Source organism: Micropterus dolomieu, linkage group LG08, assembly GCF_021292245.1.
Source record: "Micropterus dolomieu isolate WLL.071019.BEF.003 ecotype Adirondacks linkage group LG08, ASM2129224v1, whole genome shotgun sequence".
NCBI lineage: Eukaryota > Metazoa > Chordata > Actinopteri > Centrarchiformes > Centrarchidae > Micropterus > Micropterus dolomieu.
The window spans coordinates 5901598-5926800 of record NC_060157.1 but is presented as its reverse complement, the minus strand read 5'-3'; the positions used below and the strand labels follow the sequence as shown (position 1 = coordinate 5926800).

The 25203-nt window shown below is 39.4% G+C and overlaps 4 protein-coding genes across 10 annotated transcripts in view; all 4 read left to right on the top strand.

Moving 5' to 3' along the window:
* fitm2 (fat storage inducing transmembrane protein 2) overlaps positions 1-25203 on the top strand; it is a 58460-nt gene that overhangs the window by 30687 nt on the left and 2570 nt on the right. The window lies entirely within an intron of this gene.
* camk1gb (calcium/calmodulin-dependent protein kinase IGb) lies at positions 3452-14137 on the top strand. 7 transcript variants are annotated; one of them, XM_046055172.1, is made up of 15 exons: positions 3562-3591; positions 4209-4285; positions 4967-5135; positions 6095-6206; positions 8988-9113; positions 9281-9355; positions 9459-9597; positions 10285-10408; positions 10613-10688; positions 10969-11081; positions 11196-11274; positions 11704-11791; positions 12160-12497; positions 12591-12690; positions 13103-14137. In XM_046055172.1, exons 4-14 carry the CDS (start codon positions 6121-6123, stop codon positions 12646-12648), a joined length of 1302 nt encoding a protein of 433 aa, XP_045911128.1. In that variant the 5' UTR covers positions 3562-3591; positions 4209-4285; positions 4967-5135; positions 6095-6120; the 3' UTR covers positions 12649-12690; positions 13103-14137. The 7 variants fall into 7 exon arrangements, with proteins under 7 accessions (XP_045911125.1, XP_045911129.1, XP_045911127.1 ...); XM_046055173.1 differs by lacking the exon at positions 4209-4285 and having other exon boundaries at positions 3484-3591; XM_046055171.1 differs by lacking the exon at positions 4967-5135 and having other exon boundaries at positions 3501-3591.
* On the top strand, positions 16775-17642 carry g0s2 (G0/G1 switch 2). The gene is made up of 2 exons (XM_046055193.1): positions 16775-16827; positions 16990-17642. Exon 2 carries the CDS (start codon positions 17009-17011, stop codon positions 17348-17350), a length of 342 nt encoding a protein of 113 aa, XP_045911149.1. The 5' UTR covers positions 16775-16827; positions 16990-17008; the 3' UTR covers positions 17351-17642.
* On the top strand, positions 18382-23028 carry taf8 (TAF8 RNA polymerase II, TATA box binding protein (TBP)-associated factor). The gene is made up of 8 exons (XM_046055184.1): positions 18382-18562; positions 19125-19284; positions 20194-20292; positions 20384-20446; positions 20942-21066; positions 21305-21452; positions 21611-21753; positions 22561-23028. The coding sequence occupies exons 1-8, from the start codon at positions 18515-18517 to the stop codon at positions 22699-22701; spliced, it is 927 nt and encodes a 308-aa protein (XP_045911140.1). The 5' UTR covers positions 18382-18514; the 3' UTR covers positions 22702-23028.

Below are 25203 nucleotides of genomic sequence, written 5' to 3'. Positions count from 1 at the left end.
CAAATGCAGTTAGTTACTATCACTGCAGCTTACACTGATTTATAATTTGTTGGGTTTTTTTACTCTTAGACGATTAGTTAAGTAAATAATGTTGAAGACTAAATTTCTTTTTTTCATGATGTCAACCTCTCATTCAGCTCTTTATCAGGTTGTTAGATGCCCATTCTTCTGAATCCACAGCTGCAGAATGAGTCAGACAAAAAATATATGAAGAGCCCCATTCATGTCCAGTATGTACATTTAGTGATTATGTATGTTTTTGAAGCACATAAGTAGATTAACAATAAGATGCTAAATAACTAGTGACCATAAATCATTTTACAGACCATGTCCTAGAAATGTGTGGACCTCATGGCTAATCTTGAAAATAACGTGCAAATGCAAAAAAAAAAGAAACAAAGCAGCTGTCTGTGGGCAAGCAGCCAAATAGAAAAGTGTTTATTGTTTTAACCTCGTTTTTACAAATGCGTTTCTATTGACTGACCATAAATATTTATCAGACCTGTCATCTTACAGAGGACGCCTGTGTGGAGGATGAGCACTATTTCTGGATGTTCTGCGAAGAAGCCTAAAGGTGAATAATTATAGTCTATTACAGGAAAAACTACCCACATGATTATAAATAATATTAATTGTAACACACTTTCACAAAGAAAATGGTTTTATTCTGGGACCAGTGAATAATAAGTTTTTTTATCCCTGATTGTGTTCATCAGTCATTAGGTTCATGCAAGCACTAACTTCAATTTAATCTCAGGTTGTGTGAGAAATGAACAGTTTTAGCACCAACTAAAACATTTAAAACTATCGAAATAACTGATTTGTGTTCAGAGCATTTAAATCCTGATTAGGTTTGTGGAATAATTTTTTGAAGGCCTGTAGATGTGATGAGTCTTCAATGACTCTTCTTCATGTGGGAGCTTCTTCACTTGAGCACTGAACAGACCACGTTATACAAGGCTTTTGAACATTTACCTGATCCCTTTAGTGTAATCCCAATGGCCATTCAATCTAAAGAGCCTGAGGCGGTGTTAATTGTTTTATTTTTCCTCTGAGGAGAATGGACAGCTTTGTTTTACATCACTTTAATGACATAAGTGAAGCTGGAGTCTTGTCTAATCCCACTGTCAGGGCTTAAAAAGTTCCAACTGATCCTGTTGTTACTCTTGTAAGCTTGTTAGTGATGTAAGGTAACACGAGTCAGACCTGCTGTCAGCGCTTTATCAACCTGTCCAGTCATGACACTGAAGAAGTACTAGGATCCTTCAGTAAAAGTATCAGTACTACAGTGGAAACAAAATACTCCATAACAAGTAAAAGTCCTGCATTAAAGATTCTACACATGTATTATTACCTAAACAGATTTAAATGCTCAAAAGCAAAAGTTCTCATTATGCAGAACGGGCGTCTTTGTTATATTATGAGATAATTATTACTGATGCATTGGCCTAATGTGTAAGTAGCACTTTACCGTTGTAGCTTGTTGAGGTTCAGCTAATTTTCATCACTTTTATATATAATTTATAAATACTGTTTAGCAGTTTAATCTGCAATCTTACAGACATTTGTATTTAATTGTTCTATTTCAATCAGACAAATATTTTGGATATACTCCTTAAACACTCAGTTAAACTCTTAATTACTGAGTGTAACTTAAACAACATTTTATTCAAATTTCTTGATATAAGGTTTCAGTAAGAAAACTACTGAAAGTGGTGGTTTGTATAACACTCGTTCAAAAAAAAATGGTGGTGGCCATCCCATCTCTGGGGTAAAGTTACACCTAATTATAAGACCCATTAATGTGTTGGACAATTTGCATTTTTGTACTATCTCTGGTGTATGAGGTCATTCATTGTAGACAATGTTGTAAATGAATGAGCAGGACAGCTTAATGGAAATTTGGGATTTTTCTATCATCAATGGCATGAAGCCCCTTGATTTTGTCAGTCAGGTATTTAATTTGCTGGATTAGCCAAAAGTAGATATTTGTGTGTCTGGTTATTTTATCCAAGAGCAAATGTTACATTACAAACACTGTGTCAGAAGATTTTATCCATATATCACTGAGTTATACATTTATATAATTGTATACATTTAATCTCAGGGGAATAACAGTGTAGCATTGTAAATATTTTTATTTAATGTTGTGGGTTAATTTACATGATGGCATGGTGTAACTGTGAACCAGTGACTGTTCTGCCTTTGTGCTGTTTAACATCCATCATCAAACCTGACACTCTCATTATAGTAGCTGCTGTTTCCTGCAGGCCTGATGTCTTTTCTGCTGATTGAAAAAGACATTTAATCTCATCCTGTATCAAAAAGAAACACACCTGAAATGGAAGATGACCATGACAACCTCCTGAACCAGTATCCATGACAACATGATCAGTCAGTCCAGCCAGGGATATTCTGTCTCTCTATTTACAGCACATGCCTAAAATTCAGGAGGCTGCATTTTGCATTTTATTTATTTGCTATGAAACTCATCCTAGCCGATATCGTCAACACTGCTTCTTTTGATGGAAGATAAAATCATAACAGCACATTTTTATTTTTTCTGAAAGGCATACCTGCATTGCTGTAGCTGTGCATTTTGTTTACAAATATTTGTGAATAATTTTTTTGCATAGCACAAACAAACCTGTTTTGTGTCCTTGTCCTTTGTGTGCAGTGAACACAAGAACAGAGAAGGTCGACTGTGTTATAAACCTAACCTGCCATACTGTATGGCTCCTTATGGGGCAGGTGAAAGGAGCACCTAATGCAGATTAATCTATAAGCCAGTTAAAGGTTTCCTCTGAAGACCTCTGTGTATACTATTCACAGTCTGTGGCCTAAACAAGTTTCCAAATTTCCAATTTTCCTGCAGCTGTTATCGGTACCACTTTCTAATAAGGCAAGTCCTTTTTAACCCCCACATATTTATGTTTTATAAACTACCATTTAGAGGTAAATGTAGTTTTTATACACCAAAAACCAACTGTCCACATATGTGGACAACAGTGGATTCAGATTGCGTTAAGTCTGATTTCTGTAACCTGCTATTAAATCTATTCTACTTTTTCACAGATGTTATGAATTGTATTATATTATAATAAGACATTTAACAAATATATGAACATAAATAACAATGTAAAAGTGCATTTTCAACTTTTGACTGCTTTGCGGGTTTTCACATGAAATAAGAATATGTATTGCACTCATTTGGGATGTTGATATGTTATAGCTGAGATGATTCAATTTGAAGTTACATAAGGATAAAAATATGTTAATAGGTGAGTGTTTTTCCTCTGTTGTTCCTAAAATATGTTTTTATGGTTAGTATTCAATAATTAAGCTTAAATACATAGCATCACGTCATAAAAAACATAAAATTCCAGGTGTGGCATTTAACTCAATTGTCCCTCCAGGCTTCCATACAGTCAAGATGGTGGCAAAGATAGCAAAATGAGGAATTTATTTATTTATCGTGCCTAACTTTAGAGGATCATAAATGATGATGCTGATGCTTTGATTCAAGATCAGACCACACTTTTCTATGGATGCCAGTTTTGAGTTTTGAAGGCAAAAATCTGCACAGACTAGGTAAGCCTAGTTTTTAGCCTATGGCCACCCACATAGCTTGGGTGAAACTGGCTGAAAAGACGCAAGTCTAAGCTTTACAATAATATCAGTCAATAAAATAGTATTTTTCCAAAAGTTGTGAATCACAGCACCCACAAGAGGTCCTTGAGTATACCGTGGTGTCCAGTATGTATGCGAGAGTAGCTGGAAACAGATACACATGTGCACACACACGAACAAATACATGATCTAACACAAAGGCAATACAAAGATGTATGCTTGCGTTTTCCCTCTTTTATAGGACACACCTTAATCAACATGTATAATCCATTAGTCACAATCTGTACACCCTTAATAAAGATCACCTTATTGGAAAGTTGCAGGCTACCCTGTTGGTCATTAACCTTGTATTTCAAAATGGTATGTTTTACCTCTGAGAAGCTTGCTCAACGAATGTGCGTGTGCGTACCTGAGCGTGCGCGTGCACAGAATGAGTTTTGAACGGACAGTTTTACAAAAGCTGCTCCCTTCTGCGCAAGACGCGCCGTTTTCTACATAAACCTGTAGCTGTGCTGAAAGATGAATGATGCTGCAGTTAAAGCAGCAGCTGCAGCTTGAACTAACGCCTGTGCTTTAAGTCTCAGTGAGCACCTGTGAGACTGTCAGCCCCTCCCCTCGGCTCTCTCCATGGATGTAATCTCTGATTTGGCAACAGGTAGGCTATTTGTAAAGTCCCAGACAAAGTAATCTGTCCAGATCTCACCGACCTGTTAACAGGAGAGTCAGAGCAGAGCTCCTGAAGCGCAGAGGCTCTAGGTAAGTCAGTCTGCTGAATGAACCTCTTATTTAAGAAGTGAATTACTTGGATCTGGATGACTCAAACGATTGTTGTTTAGTTTGAATTGCAGTTGGGGACTGTTTTTTTCTCTTTTCAACAAATCAGGTAGATGGTCAGTGTAATCTAATTTGTATTCTGTGTATAATTTGAGTAGTTTTGAGTTATCTGCATTAACATTCAGCATCATGAGCCATTTTATGCGTCCAAACTTGCATGCATTTGATCGCGTCACTGCTCTGGCTTGAGAGCTGAGTGGTTCCAGCTTGATCTGAATATTCGCTTTTTTGCCGCAGAGTGATCTTTTCCGCGGATGCCGCAGCCAACTTGGTCCTGCTGGTGGCATGAGAATACCTTAGCCGCATCCGTTACCAATTGCAGTTAGATCAGCCAGTCTCTTTGCGGTCTGTCATGCCGTTTGCCAGTAATATTCTGTTTGCATTGTCGAGTATTTCTGCTTCACTGTAAAAACGCGTGTCTCGACTGTATAAGAGCACTGCATTGAAATCTGAATTACAGCTGCAGATTTTGACCGTGCAATTTCGCTTTGTTTTGTTGTAGGCCTATGTGGTTTAGGAGATATTATCCAGCATTCAGTGGATTTCTCAGCTCATGTGCACCAGCGATGTTCTGCATCTTCTGACCTGTTCTGCTAAATAACAACAGAATGCAGCGTTGAAAGAAGTAATTACTGCAGGGGAAGCCAGAGTGAGCAACAGGAAAATAAAAGGTGCACCAGACCCCAAGAGCGCATCCTTGTGTGAACAGACATTGTTTGAATAATAAATGTATTATACTGCAACATTTGAGGTAATGTGGATATGCATGGACTGGACAACATCAGAGGACAAAGTGGGCTTGATTTAAAAACTTATCTGTTGTTCATTGATTCTTATATGCTTTACTGTATTTAAAGCTGTTTGTTTGAGGCTATACTCCAGTATTTATACCTGTGACAAGGTCTCCAGATCAAGGTATTAATCCGTTATATAAGAGAAAATAGGGCAGGAAACCAAACTGGGTGACCCGCTCATTTAAAGTGTCCCTAATCCTTCTCAGTACCCTTAATTTTATTGGATAAATCATTCTTCCTGACTTTCTAATCCTTGCGGATTATTTGTTATTTAAGCAAAAACAAGTATTTTGCTTAACATAAGAACTGAACATCACAGTATGGTGATCAGAGTGGTGCTGGGAGCTATTTTAACGATAATTTGACAGTTTTAACAGTTTTGATTTTTCTTTTCAAGTGCACATTTTCTGGCAAATGCAGAAAAACCAAGGCAACAGATTCCTCTTACTTTTTCTCCTTGTTTGACAGATTCAGACCCAGCCTCATTCATACACTGTAGTATCTCCCTCATGCATGGGCCAGACCTGGCAGTGCCTTATACCTTCCCATGTGCTCGTTACAGCACAGATTAGTGCTCTAACCTTTTGTCTGCCTAACAAAGACTCATGCCTGTCTCATCTGTTCGTCCTCCTGCAGACAGTCTGAGCAGCGCAGCAGACAGACCAACCTTCATAGCTTCTGTCTCATGACTCCTAAATAATCCAGAGGACTTTCTTCTTATGATTTTGATGATGAGGGAGTCTGGACATTAAGCCAGGATTACTGCCGTGCTTTGTGGAACTCATTGGTGTTTACATTCATTCTTTGCGTCTTTTCTTTCTCCTTAACTCTGAAAGAAATCCCTGTGGAAGAGTCTGCAGACATGGGTCGTCAAGAGGCCGATTATGTGTGGAAGAAAAACACTGAAAACATCCAGGAGGTTTTTGACATCATGGAGGAGTTGGGATCGTAAGTACATTTTACTTCATGTAAGATAGCACAATTTATTAACATACAAAGAAGTGATTCATTAGAGAAATATTAATATTTGTTGAGCTGACTGCAGTTTTTTTTATATACTGTAGAATTTCTTCCTGTTTTTCTTACCCCTGGGAATATTTTGTGTTGGTGATACTGAGCAAGTAAAGTACAGTAAAACTTTTGTATTATAATGCTATGGACATGGTGTACACTTGGGTCAGAGGACAGATTACTGGTTTGATTGGACTGACATGAGGCCTTCTTAACTCAGGTCTTAGACAACAAGACACTGTTAGAGGGTTACTTAGTCTGACTGTCTGCCTGGCTGTGAAGTCTATTTTTTTCATTTTAAATGATTGTGTCTAAAGTCTCTTTAAATGTGTGATACCTTGCTAACAGAGAAAGTTTAAAAAATTTAAAAGTCTAATTAGAAAGCAAGTAGCTGCAACAATTGCATGCATGCAATGACTCGTCTAGCTGATCAACAGAAATACTATCAAAACCTATTTTGACAATTTATTAATCATTTAGGTAAATTTTCTTTAGCAAAAATGCCAATATTTACATATACACATTGTTCTCTGATTACAGCTTCTCAGTGAAAGGATTTTCTGCTTTTCATTGTCTAATGTGATAATAAACTGAATGTCTTTGGGGGTTTGCACAAAACAAGACACTGACTTTAAGAAATTGCAATGGGCATCTGTCACTATTTTCTGACATTTTATAAACATCATTTGTTGCAGCCCTCAAAGCAAGGAAACTGATGAAATACCAGCTGGTGCGCATTTTTTCTCCCTGTAATAATGTTTTGCAGCATGGTACTGTATACTGTGCACATACTCGGTTAACGGTATCTTGTGCTGGCCTTATTTTTGTGAGGTCAGCATTGATAATCAGCAGGTCTTCTAGCACTCTCAAGTACTTAGCAAGTGGCTGGAGAACAGCAGATCAGAGGCCAACAGTAAATAAAGATGACGTCAGCGTGTTGCTGGAAAACAGAACAGATCTGAGCCAAGGGTTGAGGAGGCTGCTGAGAGGTTTTATATGAAGACAGCTGTGATTGGATTATAAAGGAGGCGAGGGCCCTCCTGAATACAGGATATGATCTAATATGGGGTCCAATTAGTTTCCAGCAATTATTTTTTTTTCTCCAAACACAGGAGGTTTATGAAAAAGTGGCAAAAGACAGACAGAAGCACTTGATAAGTTTATTTCTGTAAACACATAAAGTATTAACAATCAATTTCAAGACAGAGCACATTGAAGGGTTACTTTTACTGTCTGAGCCACTGAACGATTTTGCTTCTTTCATTTCTGTTGAAGATGTCAGCAGAGTGAACCCTCTGAGCTGGTTTGCCCATTCTCAAGTATACGGTTTAGATTTTCTGTCTTCCACTCTTCCATCACAAAGGAGGAGAAACCAGAAGGGACCGGAGATTGCGTAGAACACCAAATATATCCTTTCCCATTGGGCCCCATCACACTAAACAACATCTAATTGTTTCCTGGTAATCAGGACTCAGTCTATTTAAGTGTAAATGTAACTCAAAAAAGTACAGAGCAATCTCATTTTAGTCAACATTTTAGAATTTTAAGTGTGCAAATTTGCATGCACAAGTTAGCACGTCAGTGATTTCTGATTGCCCATTGTATTTTTTAAATCATCAATCGAGCCCCGAACATGAATGCCGCACAGAATTCATGCTTGAAGCTTGACTGATGATTTCTCTTGAGAATCACAGTAAGCTTCAAGGAGATCCTAGGAAGACAATGAGCTCTGGTAACCAAGGAGAAATCAGAGCAATGGGACGTGAAGTGCTGGGATGATGCTGTGGGGGCAGCTTGTTCCTGTCGGCATTAGGCAGTGTGTTTGAGTGTGTGCTAAAGCAGTTGTAAAATTCATTTCTAAATGTGACACAGTACACTTATTAGAAAACATGCACAATGGGAAATAAAACAGAAAACAGTTGTGATTCACATTGTGCTGCTAAATTAATACTATCAAAGGAATTCAGATCCTCCAGCAGGTGCGTGTGTCAAGCTTCATTAGAGTACATTCCTTCATCCTTTAGGGTCAGTGTCATCGCCTTACAGACAGAGGTTACAGACAGGGTTGTGATATCCCATGTCTGCCCATAGCCCTTAACACCAGCTGTGACCTGGCCTGTAGAAGCTTGTTGTTACCAAGTATCTCTGCCGCACATGCTCAGTTTCTGACCTTTGCACCGTATGTCCTCAGCCAGCCACCGTTTCCATTGCGTCAGGGATAAAGGGCCTAATCCACCTGGTAGAACAACTATTCCAAGACAGCACTGAAGATAGCATGGACACAGAGCAGCAGACTAATAAGCCTCTGATATATTAAGCCACAGAGATCTAGAGTAGATCTTAAAGGAATCCCTTGATGTTGATAGTTCTGCTGTGTGTTTTTGTATTCTGGTGCTTTCCAAGAATTTTTATCCTATTTTAAGCCCTGCTAATAAATTATCTCTGCAAAAAACAGAGTCACATAAATAAAATAAGGAAATGTAAGAAAGCAAAAGCTATCCCTGAGTGGCAGAGAAAATGGAAAGAAGACTTAGCAAGAGGTCGATGCTCTGTGCTGTTAAGGTCCCCATATTTTATTAACAATTGCCCTGTTCTAATAAAAAGGAAAACTCATTTCCTCCAGCTGGGAGAAACTTGTTATCGCCGTCTGTGATGTTTCAAAGCAATCAGTGACTGAAGCTTCACCAACTCATTTTCAATCTGTTTGTTAATGAACAGGGGGGCCTTCTCAGAGGTATACATGGTGAAGGAGAAGAAGACAGGAAAGATGTTTGCCATGAAGTGTGTGAAGAAGAAACAGAAAAGAGACCTCAATCTGGAAAATGAGATTGCTGTGTTGAGAAGGTAATTAACGTCTTTCATTTCATATTCTCTCTGTAGTCAATGCGGGAAGGACTCACATTTATCAGCTTTCTCTTTTGGCTGTCGTTTATGTTGAAAATTTGTGAATTCAGTTGTGGGATTTTGTCAGCAATGTCATAATGAAAGCACCTTGTTGTTTTCCTGAACAGAATCCAACACGAGAATGTTGTGGGGATGGAGGATTTCTATGAAAGTCGGACTCATTATTATCTTATCATGCAGCTGTAAGTTTTACAGTTTGTCCTATTACTTTTTAAATAAGCAGTAATAACTAATTAAAATGACATTTAAGATCAAATTTTGAGGGTAGTGGTGTGTTCTTACCAGTGTTTCAGGCGGTGAGCTCTTCGATCGTATACTGGACCGGGGGGTGTACTCAGAGAAGGATGCCAGCAGTGTGATCCAGCAGGTGCTGCAGGCCGTTAGCTATCTGCACCAAAATGGCGTTGTGCATCGTGACCTCAAGGTATGAATCAGATAATAAAACAAAATCATACGTATATTGTTTAGTTAAAGTACACTTTTGAAATAAAGCCCCATTACATAATCTTATATTAAATATTCAAGAATTTCCTTTTTTTGGTTCATTTCATTTGATTGCTTTTAATGTATCTGACATTGTTTGTTTAAGTGGCTGTTTTCTTAGATGAAAAGAGCTATACCAGCTCATTAGCTTAGCTTAGCGTAAGGACAGGAAACATGGGGAAACAGGTAGCCTGGCTCTGTCCAAAGGTTACAAAATGTCACTAATTAACACGTCCTTTATCATTTGTTCAATCCATACAAAAATAGAAATGTTTGAACAAGTTGTGGTTTAACAGGAGGGGGGTTATGTGCCGGATTATTTCTTGGCCGGGAGTAGTAACTTTCTGGATTTTGTTTACTTTGAAACAAAGCCAAGCTTACTGTCTGCTAGCTGTAGCTTCATTTTTACTGTACAAACACGAGAGTGATGTTCTCTACAAAAGCCTATACTTGTACTTACATATCATTTTTACTGCAATACTTTCAATGGTACAGCTCCATTTCCAGCAGTGGTACTTTTACTGAAAGTGAGATAGAAGAAGGTGTTCTGCCCCAGGTCAACTAACAGTTCACTTGTTCATTGAGGACTTCAGTGAGTCAGCTCTCCTGTCTGTTTGTCCTTGTGCAGCCAGAGAACATCCTGTACTACAGCCAGGAAGAGACCTCTAAGATCATGATCAGTGATTTTGGCCTCTCCAAGATGGTAGACAATGACATCATGTCGACAGCCTGTGGCACCCCAGGATATGTAGGTAAGGAAACATGTCTGTCTAATGAATTATGTATAGAGACTTACTGGTGGGGGCCTAACATAGGTTAGAGAAATATAAAACACACAGGGGGATATGTCACTCAGATACAAACAATATGCAATGTTAATACCTGTGTTTCTCATACCGGCCTAATTAAAGCAATGACTAGCTTAGCTCTGACATTTTTGCCTCACTTTCCTTCAGCTCCTGAAGTTTTGGCACAGAAGCCCTACAGCAAGGCAGTGGACTGCTGGTCTATTGGAGTTATAACCTACATCTTGTAAGTATAAAGCCACGGTAAATGTTTGCATACATACTAAGATTGTAAATCAGCTCCAGGTTTTCCTTCATTAAGTAGCAAGATTTTCAGATTAAAAGCCACTGCTGGTCATGACTCATGCATGACACAGTTACCTGAATACAGAATAATGATGCAGTGACCGAGCCATAGCACCACCTAGTGAACATCTATTATACACACTGCATACAGTAGTACATACACATGTTCCTTATTGTGGAACATTTCTTCAGCGTTCACAAATACTTACTGTATGTTGCAGACTCTGTGGATATCCCCCTTTTTATGAAGAAAGTGAGACAAGACTGTTCTCCAAGATCATGAAGGCGCAGTATGAGTTTGACTCGCCCTTCTGGGATGACATTTCTGAATCTGGTAATTACACGGAGCATTAGCAGACATAATGTGTAGCCTGTTAGCAGCTGCTTTATTCCTCCATACAGAGCTCAGCCCGAAGCCCTAATGTGTTTGACATCTTTTCACCTGCAGCTAAAGATTTCATCCGTAACATGATGCAGAAGAATCCTAGCATGCGCTTCACCACTGACCAAGCGCTCAGACATCCTTGGTGAGTATCATCATCATCATCAACCTTTTTAAAATTTTGATACAAATATTGTTAAGATGCATTGAATTAAACTCTTAGTGTTGAATCTTCTTTATCTTTAAATTCATTTTATAATAGGAGAAAATCATTCCCAGCAATATAGTTGCATGTTAGACTGTTCTTGATGAATTTTCATAGTAAAATGGTTATAGGCTATTGTACTATAGTTTAAATAACATGTAACTATTCACAAGTTTTATAAATAGAAAAGGGACAGTAAAACTAAATGTATTATAATCCTTAGATGAGTATCATTTTAGTGACTAATACTAACATTGTAATTCAAGTATAGGAAGTAGGAATGTATCCACACAGTGTTCGGTCAGTGTTCAGGATTAACCTCTACCTTGAAATAAATAGGAACGTTCTGTTTCGTCATCTGTTTTCCAGGATTATTGGAAAGACGGCACGGAGCCAGGACATCTACTATTCTGTCAGTGTTCAGATCCAAAAGAACTTCGCCAAGACCAAGTGGAAGGTCAGTTCTCGCTGATTCCTTGGCTTTGATCTAATAAGCCCATTAAGGACAGTTTACAGTAGATTATTCTGGTGCCTACCTAAATCCTTCCTGATTAAGGAAAGTTTAATAAGATATTGTTGTGTAATCAAGGCCACTGATGGGTATTTACTGTAAGGGAAACTAAAGTGCACCTGATTGTTCAGCTGTAAAAATGACTTTTAAAACACAAATATATTGTCTGGACAATCTGCTGTGCTCAGATTTGGCGTTGCAGAAGTATAGTCTCTCCATACATCATCATGGACACGCAGTTAAAGTGAAGCTATGTGGAATCTATATGGCTCTCAGATCTCTTTTTGACCCTCTTTTCTATGTTCACTTTACAGCAAGCCTATAACGCCGCAGTAGCTATCAACCACATGAAGAAGCTGCAGCTGGCCCACTCAGAGCTGGTCCTGAGGCAGGCCAGCATCCCAGACATCAAGGTGATCGACGTATCCTCCCCAACAAAAAACCGCAAACGTCTCGATCCAGACAAGGTGGAAGAGACTGACAGGAAAGCACATGGGGCAAATAACATGCTCCTGCCCACGAGCCATGTAGATCTGAAGTGTCATTACCACCCGTTGAAGGCCAGTCAGAGTCAGGGCCCGGCACACCACGCACCCTCTATATCTGAGCAGAGCAAGCACATCTACCACTCAGAGCCCGCCAACCTGAACGGGTTTGTGTAAACGCCATCTGATGTTGTGAATTTTGAATTTCTGAAATCACAGCAGGACTGAAACATGACGAAGCTTTTCTGTTTTGCTTTCAGGCATGGTAAAACCACTAGTGGCAAGACTGTGCAGACTGGAGTTTGCTCAGTCATGTGAAGGCTGCGTGAAGTTCACATGGAAAAAAAAAACTTTAACTTGGTAGGTTCAAGTAAAGCATTTGCATGTCATAATCAAATACACTTTAGTACAAGCAATTGTATTTGAAAGTGTACAAAGTGCTTTAAATTCCACACAAATTGAATATGTGTGTCATTATTTAAAACATTTGATGATTTGATATATTAACATAAATGACAACATAACATTCATAAGCAGAGTAAAACATTTAATTAATGGCTACAGTATACTATAGTTGTAAGTAGATGCTTGGCCTTTATGCTGTTTGACAATATATTGTATGTCAATATATGCTTGCTCCATAAGGAAATACTAGTAGTAACAGTCTGACTGTGACATACGGAGATGTAAACCAACCATCTACATCTTGCTGTGCATGTTTCATTAGAGGTAAACGTGTGTCTCACCCTGAGTGTGTTTGTGCCCTCTACAGGTCAGTGTTGCTGTGCTGACTCAGCATGGAGCTGTTTTCTCTCAGCAGGTCCCCCCCGGTACTGAGAATGAGAAGTGGTTGATCCTCTGACAGACCCAAGCGGTCTACAAGGTCCACACAGTTGGTGGGACATTTTATTTTGGAAAGAGTGCCTATGAAGCTTCCAGACAACCACACAGAAGCACACACACACACACACTCATTCAAATGCACAAGACTCACTTTAATTCAGATACACAAGGTAGACTTCAGCTAAACGGGACAGTTCAGGCATATTTTACGGGATTGTCCTTCTCAGGTGGACTCACCTGCTGCTTGGCTCCAGTTGAATGCCCACCTTGTTCGTGGTGAAGCAGTCCGTGACCTCTGATGTCATGAAGCCTTTTTATCATACTTCCTGATTTTTGATCGGGGAGAGTTTAATTCATCAGAGCACTTAGTGTCAAGGAGTATTACGATGGTGGTTACATGTTGTTTAACAAAAGTACACACAATGCAATAAGAGAAATTATTGTATTGTAACATGTGTAAAATATTATCTTTTAGCCAACCTGCATTTCTAAGCGCAATAGAATATAAACTGCATGCTTACTGCTACATATAAGCCATATGTGTATAATATATTCTGGTAAAGTTATTTTTATTATGTTCCATGTGTTAATTGTTTATTGTTCTGTTTTATTTTAACTATTTGCTTCCTTTTTAAAGAAATTATAATGATAAAAAAAGACCTATACAGATATGAGTTACGTAAAAACAAACCAAAACATAAAATATACGGCGGATCATAAACAGTGTGAAATGCCACAAGTATATCCATAAGTTGCCAACTCATAGCTCGCACATGCCATCTACCTACTAAAATATATGGATAAATGTAATTTATATTCACTGTAATAGACGTTTCTCCAATTACTGTATACAGTTCAGCTGTATGTGGCTTAGTATTGAGGCATTCAACAGATTATGATCTCCACTATGTACTATACTGGAATCCCTGTATGCTCATAAATAAAAGCCTGTACAGAATCTGCATTATTTTTGTTAAGATTTTATTTGTCTTCTCATTTCACTGTCTTTCTTCTTGGAAAAATAACTCCACACCAACCATTGAACAATATTTAATTGATACATAAAATCAAGTAATTAAAATGAATCAATAAATCATCTTCTTAGGCCTACAAAATTAAGCAAAACTGAAAGTGTTTATTTTAAGTCATAATGAAGAATTATTATTAATCTGTTTAATCACATTTTATTTGTCTTTTTTTAAAAAAATGGGTTTTTTTGTCCTGCAACTACATTTGAAAGTACCTTCCTTATTTAACAGAGAAATTCAAAAAATAATGATAATAATAATAATAAAGAGGAAAAAGAACTCCTCTTACTTAATTGTGTGACCTGTCTGGGTATCTCTAATTAAACCAAACTCAAAGCCAATTACCAGGGTATTCTTCTTCAGTAGATTAGATGACACCTCAGCACTTTAAGTACAGCCAGGATTACCAGGATTGGCGTCTTTAGAGCAGCAGGTTCTAAATCACAATAAGCCATAACACACAAAAAACAAAGTGTCCTTGCAGCCAAATTCAACTCAATTCAATTCAATTCAGTCAGTTTATGGCCATATATTTTAGTGTCACATGAAATGTTCCCTGTCCTAAATTTTACTGTGAGTGCTGGCACTGAATTACCAGCCGTTGCTAAGCTGGAGACAATATGAAGAGCCTAATTTTTAATAAATTAAAAATAACAGATTCTACACTCAGTTGTTTGTATGTGTGTGTGTGTCATTCCTTTTACATTTCTTTTTAGTTAAGCATACATGCCCTTTTCTCCCCTGAGCTCCTGTTGAAAGACTTTTCACATCTACACACTGCTGTAAACCCTCCTCACCTCCACCCCACCCCACTCCCCAACCGCAACATGGTTGACTCTGTGACGCCCAGTGTAGAGTACAGACTGTCCATTCAAGTAGAAGAAGCCATAAATGGGGCAAAGGTCTCCAAACAGACTCAACCTTTTCCCAGCAGTGGTAAACATAACTGCCCAGAAGTCTAACTGACTTGCTCAAAGAAGAACGTTCTTCACGGTATCATTATAGGGATATTACCAGCAACGTCTGTGGAAAAACAGGGGAAGGGTGTTCTTGAATATAAGCCACCAAAACCGTAATTACACCATAACTTCTGTGAGAGAGGTTTTTACTTTGTTATGAAAGTGTGTACTTGCAACAACTTTTTTTGCACATTTTTGCAAATATGGGTGTTTTGCAATAGAATGTTATAGTCTCTAAAGTGATGGACATTTAGATGAACATGACTACGAGTCTACAGCCATGCGAGCAGCTCTGTGAGGCTGTACTTGAGCTAAATGCTCACATCAGCATGCTAAAATGATTACAATGTTAATTACATGTCAACAGATATAATGTTCACCTCGTTAGCATGTAAGTGACATTTGCTAATAAGGACTACAGATGAGGTTGATGGGAATGTCAGGTATTGGGTCTTAAACCAAAAGTACCAGATGATTGCACCAGATGAAAAGTCAGAGGATCACCAAAGTTATCTTGGGGGGGATCATGAATATGTTTACCAAAGTTCACAACAATCCATCCAATGGTTGTAGAGATGATTCAATATCAAACAAAATGTCACTCTCACAGTGGTGAAAGAGGAAAAGCCAGGAGATCACCAAAGTCAGTAGAATACATTGTCACGGAACCATGAATGTCTGTGTAAATTTTAATAGTAGTTTCTGAGAAATTTCTATCTGGAACAAAGAGGAAAAGCAACCAACAGCCTTGACACTTTATGGCTAAAACTCGAACTGGATTATATGTTATGGTGCTAAGCGTCTAACATCGGGTGTGCAGATGTTGAACCAACATGCAGACGTCTCGTGGCGTTGGTCGGTTGTCATTTTCTCTCAGTGCTGATTACACATATCTCTCTGTGACAAAGATCAGACACATTTCATAAGTTGCCTGACTGACTCCCTCCTGTTCTACAGTAAATGAATGAGGTTAAAGGGTAGAGAGTTTCAGATGAAGACACACACACTTAAAATCCTGCAATCTCTCAATGCCCCATTGTCACCTCCATGTTCAGCAGTGGACATTAGCCAGAGCAGCTTAGGGCTGCATGATTAGGGAGATTCTATTGAACCTTTTCTTGTACTGAACCTTATCTCTCAGTGTTCAATAAGGGGTATTCCATGTGTAACCATACAGTCAGAAATAAAGCCTTCTAGCCAATAAATGGGACTGACTCTCCACAGTTTCACATACTATGATTGGACAATTTTCAAACTCTCCTGACAAGATCAGTGTTGATACTAACAAGCCACACAACCCAAACAAACCCCTCATGTTGTTCAGTGTTATTTCCCCTGCTGCATGGTTGGAGTATAGATTAATGTTACACTACACTGCGTCACTGCATCTGCTGCCTGACACATACAGACCTCATGTGATGTGACCTACAGGGAATATTTTCTTCACTTCTTGCCCCAGAAAACCCATGCCCTTTTACCCAAAACAAGCCTTAATCTCTAAAAAGCAACAGCAGTAGCCTCATGAATATGCAATTCGTTGCAACTGTGGGAGTTGACGTGGCTCTAATTGTGTTTAAATTGCAGGATCTGCCCTTGTCTCTCTGCCTGCGAATGCCTGACTGGGCCGAACACTAAGAGAAAGTCAGAGATTGAAGGTGTGCTGGAAAGTGAGTATCTGCCAGCACCCAGATTTTATGTGTATGGTAGAAAGACTGATTTTGGTTTATGCAAAGTACTTTATATTCAGCACTAAATACTAAAGAACAGAGTTCTTGGACAAATTTCTCTAACAAATCATCGGTGTACAATATCTCCTTTTCTTCCAACAGACTAATCAAACAACACGATATGGAAACCATAAGTGAGATCATCCCATTTGCTAAGGAGATGCTAAACCAGAGGCCCAGCCGGGGCATGCTGAAGATCTACATGCTCGGCTCCACTCTGGCGATGCTTGGAGTGGTTGGTGGACTGGTGGAAACAATTCTCATGCCATTCATACAGCAGGATGCTGTTGAGGATACACCAGAAGGGCTGATCATGGAGAAGAAGCAGGTGTTGAAGTCACACACTACCTTGGCTGACCCTGAAGTTGTAGAAGTGCAGGAAACAGTGGTGATCGAGGCCAAAACCAAACATCTGGTGACTGCTAGGAGGAGAAGCTCAGCCAACCGCTTGTTCGCTTCTTAAAGAAACCCTCCCCTCCTGATGTATATGGACATGACACTTGAAATGTAGATGGTAATGGTGGTAAATTAAATCACCATGTTGAACTGGTTACTTTGTACTCATTTTATTTCAGATTTGGTTAAAAACTGTTGACTGGCAAAAACTGCAGGGTACAGTAATGTCTGGCTGCTGGGCAGCAGAAGTGACTACATTCAGTACGAGTGAGTCAATATGTGACTTGATGAATGTGTTGGGAAAAAAACTGAATGTTGAATGATTTATTTTGCACTCAAATAAAGCTATTTTTCAGCTAGCAACTGCTTCAGGTCATGATTTTACAGTAATATACTCTTTTGTATATGTTACATACATTTATACATTTAGCTGACGCTGCATGAAAACATTCCTCAAATACATGTATTCATAAGGAAATGGAGTACATTTGTAAGTGAAGAGAAGAGTACGTTTTAGGGAACGCATGCCACATTTGATGAATTTTATTGCCAGTGTGACACTTTGTGGATTTTCTTTTTTAATGCTTCATCTTAACACCAGCATCTCCCACAAGCTGAAATTAATTTTTACCTCACCTGCAACTAGGAAAGGTTACTAAATATTTCTACCAGCCGCTTTTTGTCTGCCACTTATGAAATCTATGTTAAACACTTTAGAATTGTAAACACTGAGTCAGTGATGGCTGACTATATAGCCTAATATTTAAGTATTGCCATGGAGGAAAGTGACCTGAACTTTTTACCAGCCACAGCCAAAATTTACCCTGTATCAGAGACTGTTGTGCCCACATCTTTACAGAGACCTGTCGCATCAAGATACCATATTTTAATGTACACTTAATTAACTTATGTTAAATTATGTGTGTAGCATAAATACACAACAAACTTTGTTTCAAATAAACAACCTTGTACCTTGTACCCTGCTGTATTTGGCAGGTGACAGGTGCTAATTCATTCCCTGCCCTAAAGGAGGTGTAATTCTAAATTCAAACACTAGAGGGCGGCAGTAAATGTTGTGTTGTGTTAATTTCCAGATCAGTCCGGGAGACGGAAACGACGACATAAATTTACACAGTCTGTTTACTAACGGCGGCTAAACGGCCGTCGAAAAAATCTAATTGTTGTTTGTTAAATCAGTTTAACTCAACGAGTGGAGCCCAAATAATTAGAGATGGCGGATCCTGCGGTGGCATCGGGAGGTTCACTGAATGCAGGAGGGGTAAGAGATGGAGTTTATACATCATGAGCAGGATGCAGTCAGGTTTAAGGCTCTCTAAGCTAAGCTAGCACAGTCAGACCAGCCTAAACGAAGAGACTCGTAAATGTGTCTTAACAAGGATTAATAACTTAAAGTAACTACTCTTGAATCTAGTATGAACCTGCTGTATTTTGTTACAGACTGTCCGGTTAGCTACGTCCCAGTTTATGTGGTTAATTTGTGTGTAAATGCTAATGAATGAATGAATGAATGTTTCCCTGTACGCTCGTGACGTTATGTTTCATCATTTGCAGGTCGTGGATATATTTCTGTTAACCATGTGTTCTCTGTATTTGTTATCATTAACGTTACACCTAACGTATGTACACGTGCTCCGGTAGATCATGCCTGCCGACGAAATAAACTCTATTATTATATTGTCGATTAATGTGTTGTAAGAGCTTTGTGCCTTGGTTCTCAGTGTTATGTTTTGTTCCTTTCATGATGTGATGAGCCAGTTTCCTCTTGGGGACTTGATGTGTCCCCCTCTTATTTAATCTGTTGTACCTTGTGTGTTTTTCAGCGCGGGAGTGGTGGTAAAGCGTCTTCCAGCCCTGCAGAGAACTACCACCTGGCCCGGCGTCGCACCCTGCAGGTCGTTGTCAGTGCCCTCCTGACAGAGAGTGGCTTCGAGAGTGCAGAGAAGGCAGCGGTGGAGACACTCACTGAGATGATGCAGAGCTGTATGTGTGAATCCTAAAGTAGAGCCTCCGTCCACTCAGGATGTGCCCGTGTTCATTTTCCTCCGAGCTGCTTAGTGGAATATATAAAACGAGTTGCATGACTCTTCTCCAGGGAACCAAGCTTTATTCACCAAATGTTTTAGACTAACTATGGTGGTGAACTGTATAAGTGTATAAGTGACGTGACGGATCAACAAAACAGGATGCGACGTCAGACTCGACCCTGATGACAGCAAGATAGCTGAAAACATTTGGTGTAACACAGAAATATATAAATAAAGCACTGGAGAAGAGTTTTAATTTTGAAGCTCACTCTGGTATACCTTCCTATGCACAAAAATATTTTTCTAGAGGCCAAAATTTAGAGACAGATTATGGACCAAAAGGATGTTTTGCATTTCCGTACAACTCTTCAATCTGCTGATGGGTCTTTAGTAATCATGGCAGCAGGGAGATGCGTTACTCTTGAACTTCATTACATTTGTGTAGGCTTCATTGTTTGTAGATATAGTTTGAGCCCTGTGGAGGTCACTCATAATTATTGTTGCTGCTACTGAGTTTTAGGGATGTCCCAAGCCAGTTAGTTGGGTCAGTTTAGGCCCCAATTCTGACCGGGCAGTAAAATACAGCTTTTTGTTGTGCTACATTCATTTGCCGCTGTGCGCAAAATTTGAATTGTTCAACTAGGGCTGATGAATCGCTTCCTGCATGTACTTCAGCTGCTAAATTTATAATCTTGTCTTAGCACTGTACACTTGAATGATGTATGTTGATACTAAAACAATATGACCAATTGTGTTTGTTTGTTTCCTGCAATGACCCATCATTGAGACTCATCCATTAGTTGTATCTGCTAATTGTACATAAGCAGAGACTTCACTGAACCACAATGCTTTGTCTCTCTTTCAGATATAACTGAAATAGGTCGGTGTGCTAAAGCTTATTGTGAACACACAGCCAGAAGCGTCCCAACCCTGTCGGATACAGTGGTCGCACTTATTGAAATGGGTAAGTACTGGTAAACAACAATATCTGAATTATACATTATTAACAAAAGGTAATACATAGGAGATAATTTAATCTATTTGTGTCATTGCAGGTTTCAATGCCGACACGCTGCCTGTGTATGCCAAGAGATCACAGAGGATGGTTATAACTGCCCGTAAGTAGGTCCTCTGCTCTATTTGCGTGGTTATGAAATTGATTAATTATGGTATTTTCACTTCCTACATTGATTGTAATGTGAAAACTGTAAATTGACATTCATGACAAAGCTGTAGAGCTGCAATGATTAATGGCTTAGTTGTCAACTATTAAATGAATCAGCAACTATTTTGATAATCGATAAATTGGTTTTAGTCATTCCTTTTTTTAAGACAAAAAAGTAAAAATTCTCTGATTCCCGCTTCTTAAATGTGAGTATTTTCTGGTTTCTTTTCTCTACGACAATAAACTGCATATTAATAACTGAAGATATTTGAGGACATTATCTTTGGCTTTGGAAAACACTGATCGACATTTTATAGACCAAACAACTAATCGATTGATCTAGAAAACAATTGACAGATTAAACAACAATGAAAATAATCGTTAGTTGCAGCCCTACACTGCTGTGATCTGAGTTTTTGTCTTTGTGTTTGGATCTTATGAATTTCAGCTCCAGTGACAAACGCACCTGTGACTCCCAAAGCACTGTCAGCTGGACAGAAACGCACACATCCAGCTCACATCCCTTGCCATTTCCCCGAGTTCCCTGACCCTCACACTTACATCAAAACGCCTGTGAGTCAGAACTGTCTTTATAGAGATCTTTAAACAAACCCCGAAGCGTGACATTTTCAACTGGTAATACTGTACATGTAGATAAAATATAATCTGTTATGTTTAATGTTGATTCTCCATTAATGACATGGAAATGCCGTTCAGTTTCCCCACTGCAATCAGGGCATCAACCATCAAGACCTCTTATTTTTATGTGTAACAGATAAAAAGTGAGGTGTGTTTTCCTTTCTGTGCTCAGACGTTCAGAGAGCCAATGTCAGATTACCAAGTGGTGAGAGAGAAGGCAGCAAGTCAGAGGAGAGACGTGGAGCGAGCGCTCACACGCTTCATGGCCAAGACCGGAGAAACTGAGAGCCTCTTCAAAGACGACGTCACTGCCTTCCCATGTGAGTGATTCTACCAAGCAGACTTGAATTTCAAAAATCGGTTGTAATGTTGTTTAAACATATCTGTCTTGTTCTGTGTTTTATTATAGTCATTTTATTATGCTACTGAAAGAATGTTGTATTTACATGAGTTGTAATCCCCACAACCGTGTTGTCAGTGATCGCAGCACGACCAACAACCATCCCGTATCTCAGCGCCCTCCTGCCATCAGAGCTGGAATTGCAGACTCTTGAGGAGACGGACTCTTCTGAGCAGGACGATCAGACAGACAGCGAGAACGCAGCAGGAAACAACATCAGTGTAAGTCTTCACTATTGAAATTTGCCCATTGTCTCCACGAGCTCCCGGATTTCCTTTTAAAAGTGTTACTTCCTGGGAATATATACAGCTGTTTCCCTTGGATTCCCATACATTTTATCCAGAGGATTATCCCTTTAGCACACTGCAAACCACACAGAACTGTCTCAACCATTGTTTTAGTTATGTCTGAGTGGTTATAGACTGTATGACCATCTTAGTGCTGGATTGGTTGCAGTAGAATCAGTACCACTCAATTATCTGTTTAAGTTAAAAGTTAGAGCCAGGAGATGGTTAGCTCAGCTTAGCATAGAGACTGAAAATGAGGAGAAACAGCTAGCCTGGCTCTGTCCAAAGTTTAAAAAAAAAAACAAGGCTACCTGTACCGCAGAAGCTAGCTAAATTACATAGTATGTTAAATCCATTCAAAAACAGAAATCTAAAAATTACAAGTTGTGCTTTCATAGGATTTAAATGCTGTTTCTTGGTCGGAAGCAGCGACCTTCATTTCTGAGCTGACAAACGCAAAAAATATGTGTTGATTTGTGAGCTTTCGAGGTGCTGGTACGCAGATGTTTACCTGAAAAGAGCCTTTTTCCAGTCTTTATCCCAGACTATGCTAAGCACAGGCTGACTGTAGCTCTATACTTAACCCACAGATATGAGAGGGGTATCAATCTTCTCATGAAACTCTTGACAAAGTGAATAAGTAGTTCCCAAAATTTAAAACTAGTCTAGTTTTAATTGTGTTGGTAGAAAATGCTACGATTGCTCACTTCCACCTTTTTTTTCCCTGTTTCCCTCATTAAGGATGATCCGGGAGCTGACAAAGAGAACTCCATGCTCCCTTCCAGCGGCGTCGTTCCCTCTACAAAGGCCAGCGAGGACAACGTGATCGACAACCCGTACCTCCGGCCGGTCAAGAAACCCAAAGTGAGGAGGAAGAAATGAGTATGGACCCGCCCGAACCAACAGACTCACATTTGTCACAGTGGTTTATGCTGTCAGCAGTCCAGTCAGTGATTCCCTTCACACAGATGAGCGGCCTGGTGATGTGAGCCGGGACCAGCAGCTGTGTTTGCTCAATGCTGGGACCAGTACTGCTGTTGGCTTTTTGTATACTGACTTCTATGGAAGAATTTTTTATTTTTTTTTGTTAACTGTCATTTTTCCAGCAACCCCTCATTTTGAATTTTCTGTAACCTTACCTAAGCAACATTATAGTGTAACAAACCATACAGGAATCCAGTCATTTTGTGAATAAAGAAATATATATTTCTTTTTTTTCTTTTTATTACAACCGAAATGTTTTTGTTGTTGTTTTTTATTGACGGCAGAAGTTCAGGAAAATAATATGATAAAGGCACCATCAGTGTCATGATGGGTTTTTGTCCATCAGCTTTAGAGTTAATAGTACAAACTCAGGTAAGCCACTCTGCTCCTGTGCTTCAGGAACTCCTTTTCACTGTGTAGCTGAAGAAAACAAAAGACAAGAGCATTAGATATTGCTCTGTATAACAAGACACATCGTGAATTTATCCCACAAAATAAAATTCCTCTGAGAAAAACATAAACAGACTGCCTTAAAACAACAAAGGGGCTGTGTTGAAGGAGGAACCAGTGAGACATGAAATCTGATCCAGGAAGTCCAGCTTGAGTAACACATCCATGAGTTTGAAGATTTATCATACACAAAAACATTGCAAATATTTATAATTCTCTATGACAGGATTTTACAACCTATGAAAGTTTTTACAGGGAAAATAATTTAACTTTGACCATGTTTGCGAGATAAACGGTAGAAATGTCATTACAGAGTAATTTGCTGACAATGTGTGATTGGCCAACACAGTGCAATGCCGCATTATGTCACATTACAGTCTGGCAAAAGTTGGGCATGGTTTCACAGTTAACAAATGCTGCAACAGTGTTGATCTCCTTATCTAAATCTCGGCAAGAAAGCAGTTTATTTCCTAAAATGCTGAATATTCCTCTTAAGAAAGCCAGGCTAAATCAGCTCATGTCTCTATGGATATCCGAAAAACTATTTTGATACTAACATTAACCTGCCCTATGATCTGAACTGTTTTTTTTCAGCATCCACTGAACACACCTAATGAAAGTCTAGAAATTATCCTTTTTAAAAAAAAAAAAATCTTGTTCCCTTGTTTGTTGTTTATTTTGGCATCAAAACCTTCAGGGCATTTGGCCGAATTCACAGAATGGGGCTTGCTTCACCCACCTTCACCCTGAGTGACTTCTTCTCCAGCTGAGGCAGTCTGGACCAGTCTGGCCTCCCAAAGCACATTGGCCAACTCACTTTCCTGTTTGTCACTGCATCATGAGTGTATGTCCCCGGGCTGTATCACAAAACAAACAATAGTCAGCTCAGTTCAGTACAGTTACACTATAAGCTGTGTCTCTCTCACCCTGGGCTGTCCTCAGTTATACATGACTTGCTTCTGAACCTCTGTGTGGTTGAGTTGAAAGGTGTTTTCGCAGGAGGGGGGACTCTGGACTGGCTTTGATCCTGCTGGTACTGCTGTGGGGAAGGGGTTGCTGTCTGGTGGTGGGAAAAAAGTAATTATCTTGAACTCGACATGTTAAAGGGCTATTCCAGTGATTTAGTAGTGCACTTCCATAAAGTTAGGGCCAGATTTAAAAAATAATGGTCAAATCAAAGCAGTAGAAGTTATGATGTCCTTGTTTTCAGTCAGTAATATGGGTCAAGCGCCAAAAACGCCACAACCTACAATTCTCAAGATGTAACATAATATCATCTTTCAACAAAACCTCCCCACCTGGCAGTGGTGTTATGTAACTTAGTACTAAAGTAAAGTACAAGTATCTCAAATTTGTATGTGAGTATTTCTATTTTATGCAACTTTATACACTGCTCAAAAAAATAAAGGGAACACTTAAACAACACAATGTAACTCCAAGTCAATCACACTCCTGTGAAATATACCTGATTGACAATCAGTTTCACATGCTGTTGTGCAAATAGAATAGACAACAGGTGGAAATTATAGGCAATTTGCAAGACACCCCCTATAAAGGAGTGGTTCTGCAGGTGGTGACCACAGACCACTTCTCAGTTCCTGTGCTTCCTGGCTGATGTTTTGGTCACTTTTGAATGCTGGCGGTGCTTTCACTCTAGTGGTAGCATGAGACGGAGTCTACAACCCACACAAGTGGCTCAGGTAGTGCAGCTCATCCAGGATCGCACATCAATGCGAGATGTGGCAAGAAGATTTGCTGTGTCTGTCAGCGTAGTGTCCAGAGCACGGAGGCGCTACCAGGAGACAGGCCAGTACATCAGGAGACGTGGAGGAGGCCCTAGGAGGGCAACAACTCAGCAGCAGGACCGCTACCTCCACCTTTGTGTAAGGAGGAGCAGGAGGAGCACTGCCAGAGCCCTGAGGGTGGTATGAGGGCCCGACGTCCACAGGT

Bases quoted from the DNA above. Each gene is read 5' to 3' on its own strand.
- g0s2 (XM_046055193.1), top strand. From the start codon at position 17,009: ATGGAAACCATAAGTGAGATCATCCCATTTGCTAAGGAGATGCTAAAC.
- taf8 (XM_046055184.1), top strand. From the start codon at position 18,515: ATGGCGGATCCTGCGGTGGCATCGGGAGGTTCACTGAATGCAGGAGGG. The intron at 18,563-19,124 runs GTAAGAGATGGA...TGTGTTTTTCAG, and splicing joins GTTCACTGAATGCAGGAGGG to CGCGGGAGTGGTGGTAAAGC. The intron at 19,285-20,193 runs GTATGTGTGAAT...TCTCTCTTTCAG, and splicing joins CACTGAGATGATGCAGAGCT to ATATAACTGAAATAGGTCGG.
- camk1gb (XM_046055169.1), top strand. From the start codon at position 3,549: ATGCCAGTTTTGAGTTTTGAAGGCAAAAATCTGCACAGACTAG. The intron at 9,114-9,280 runs GTAATTAACGTC...TTTCCTGAACAG, and splicing joins GAGATTGCTGTGTTGAGAAG to AATCCAACACGAGAATGTTG. The intron at 9,356-9,458 runs GTAAGTTTTACA...TGTTCTTACCAG, and splicing joins TATTATCTTATCATGCAGCT to TGTTTCAGGCGGTGAGCTCT.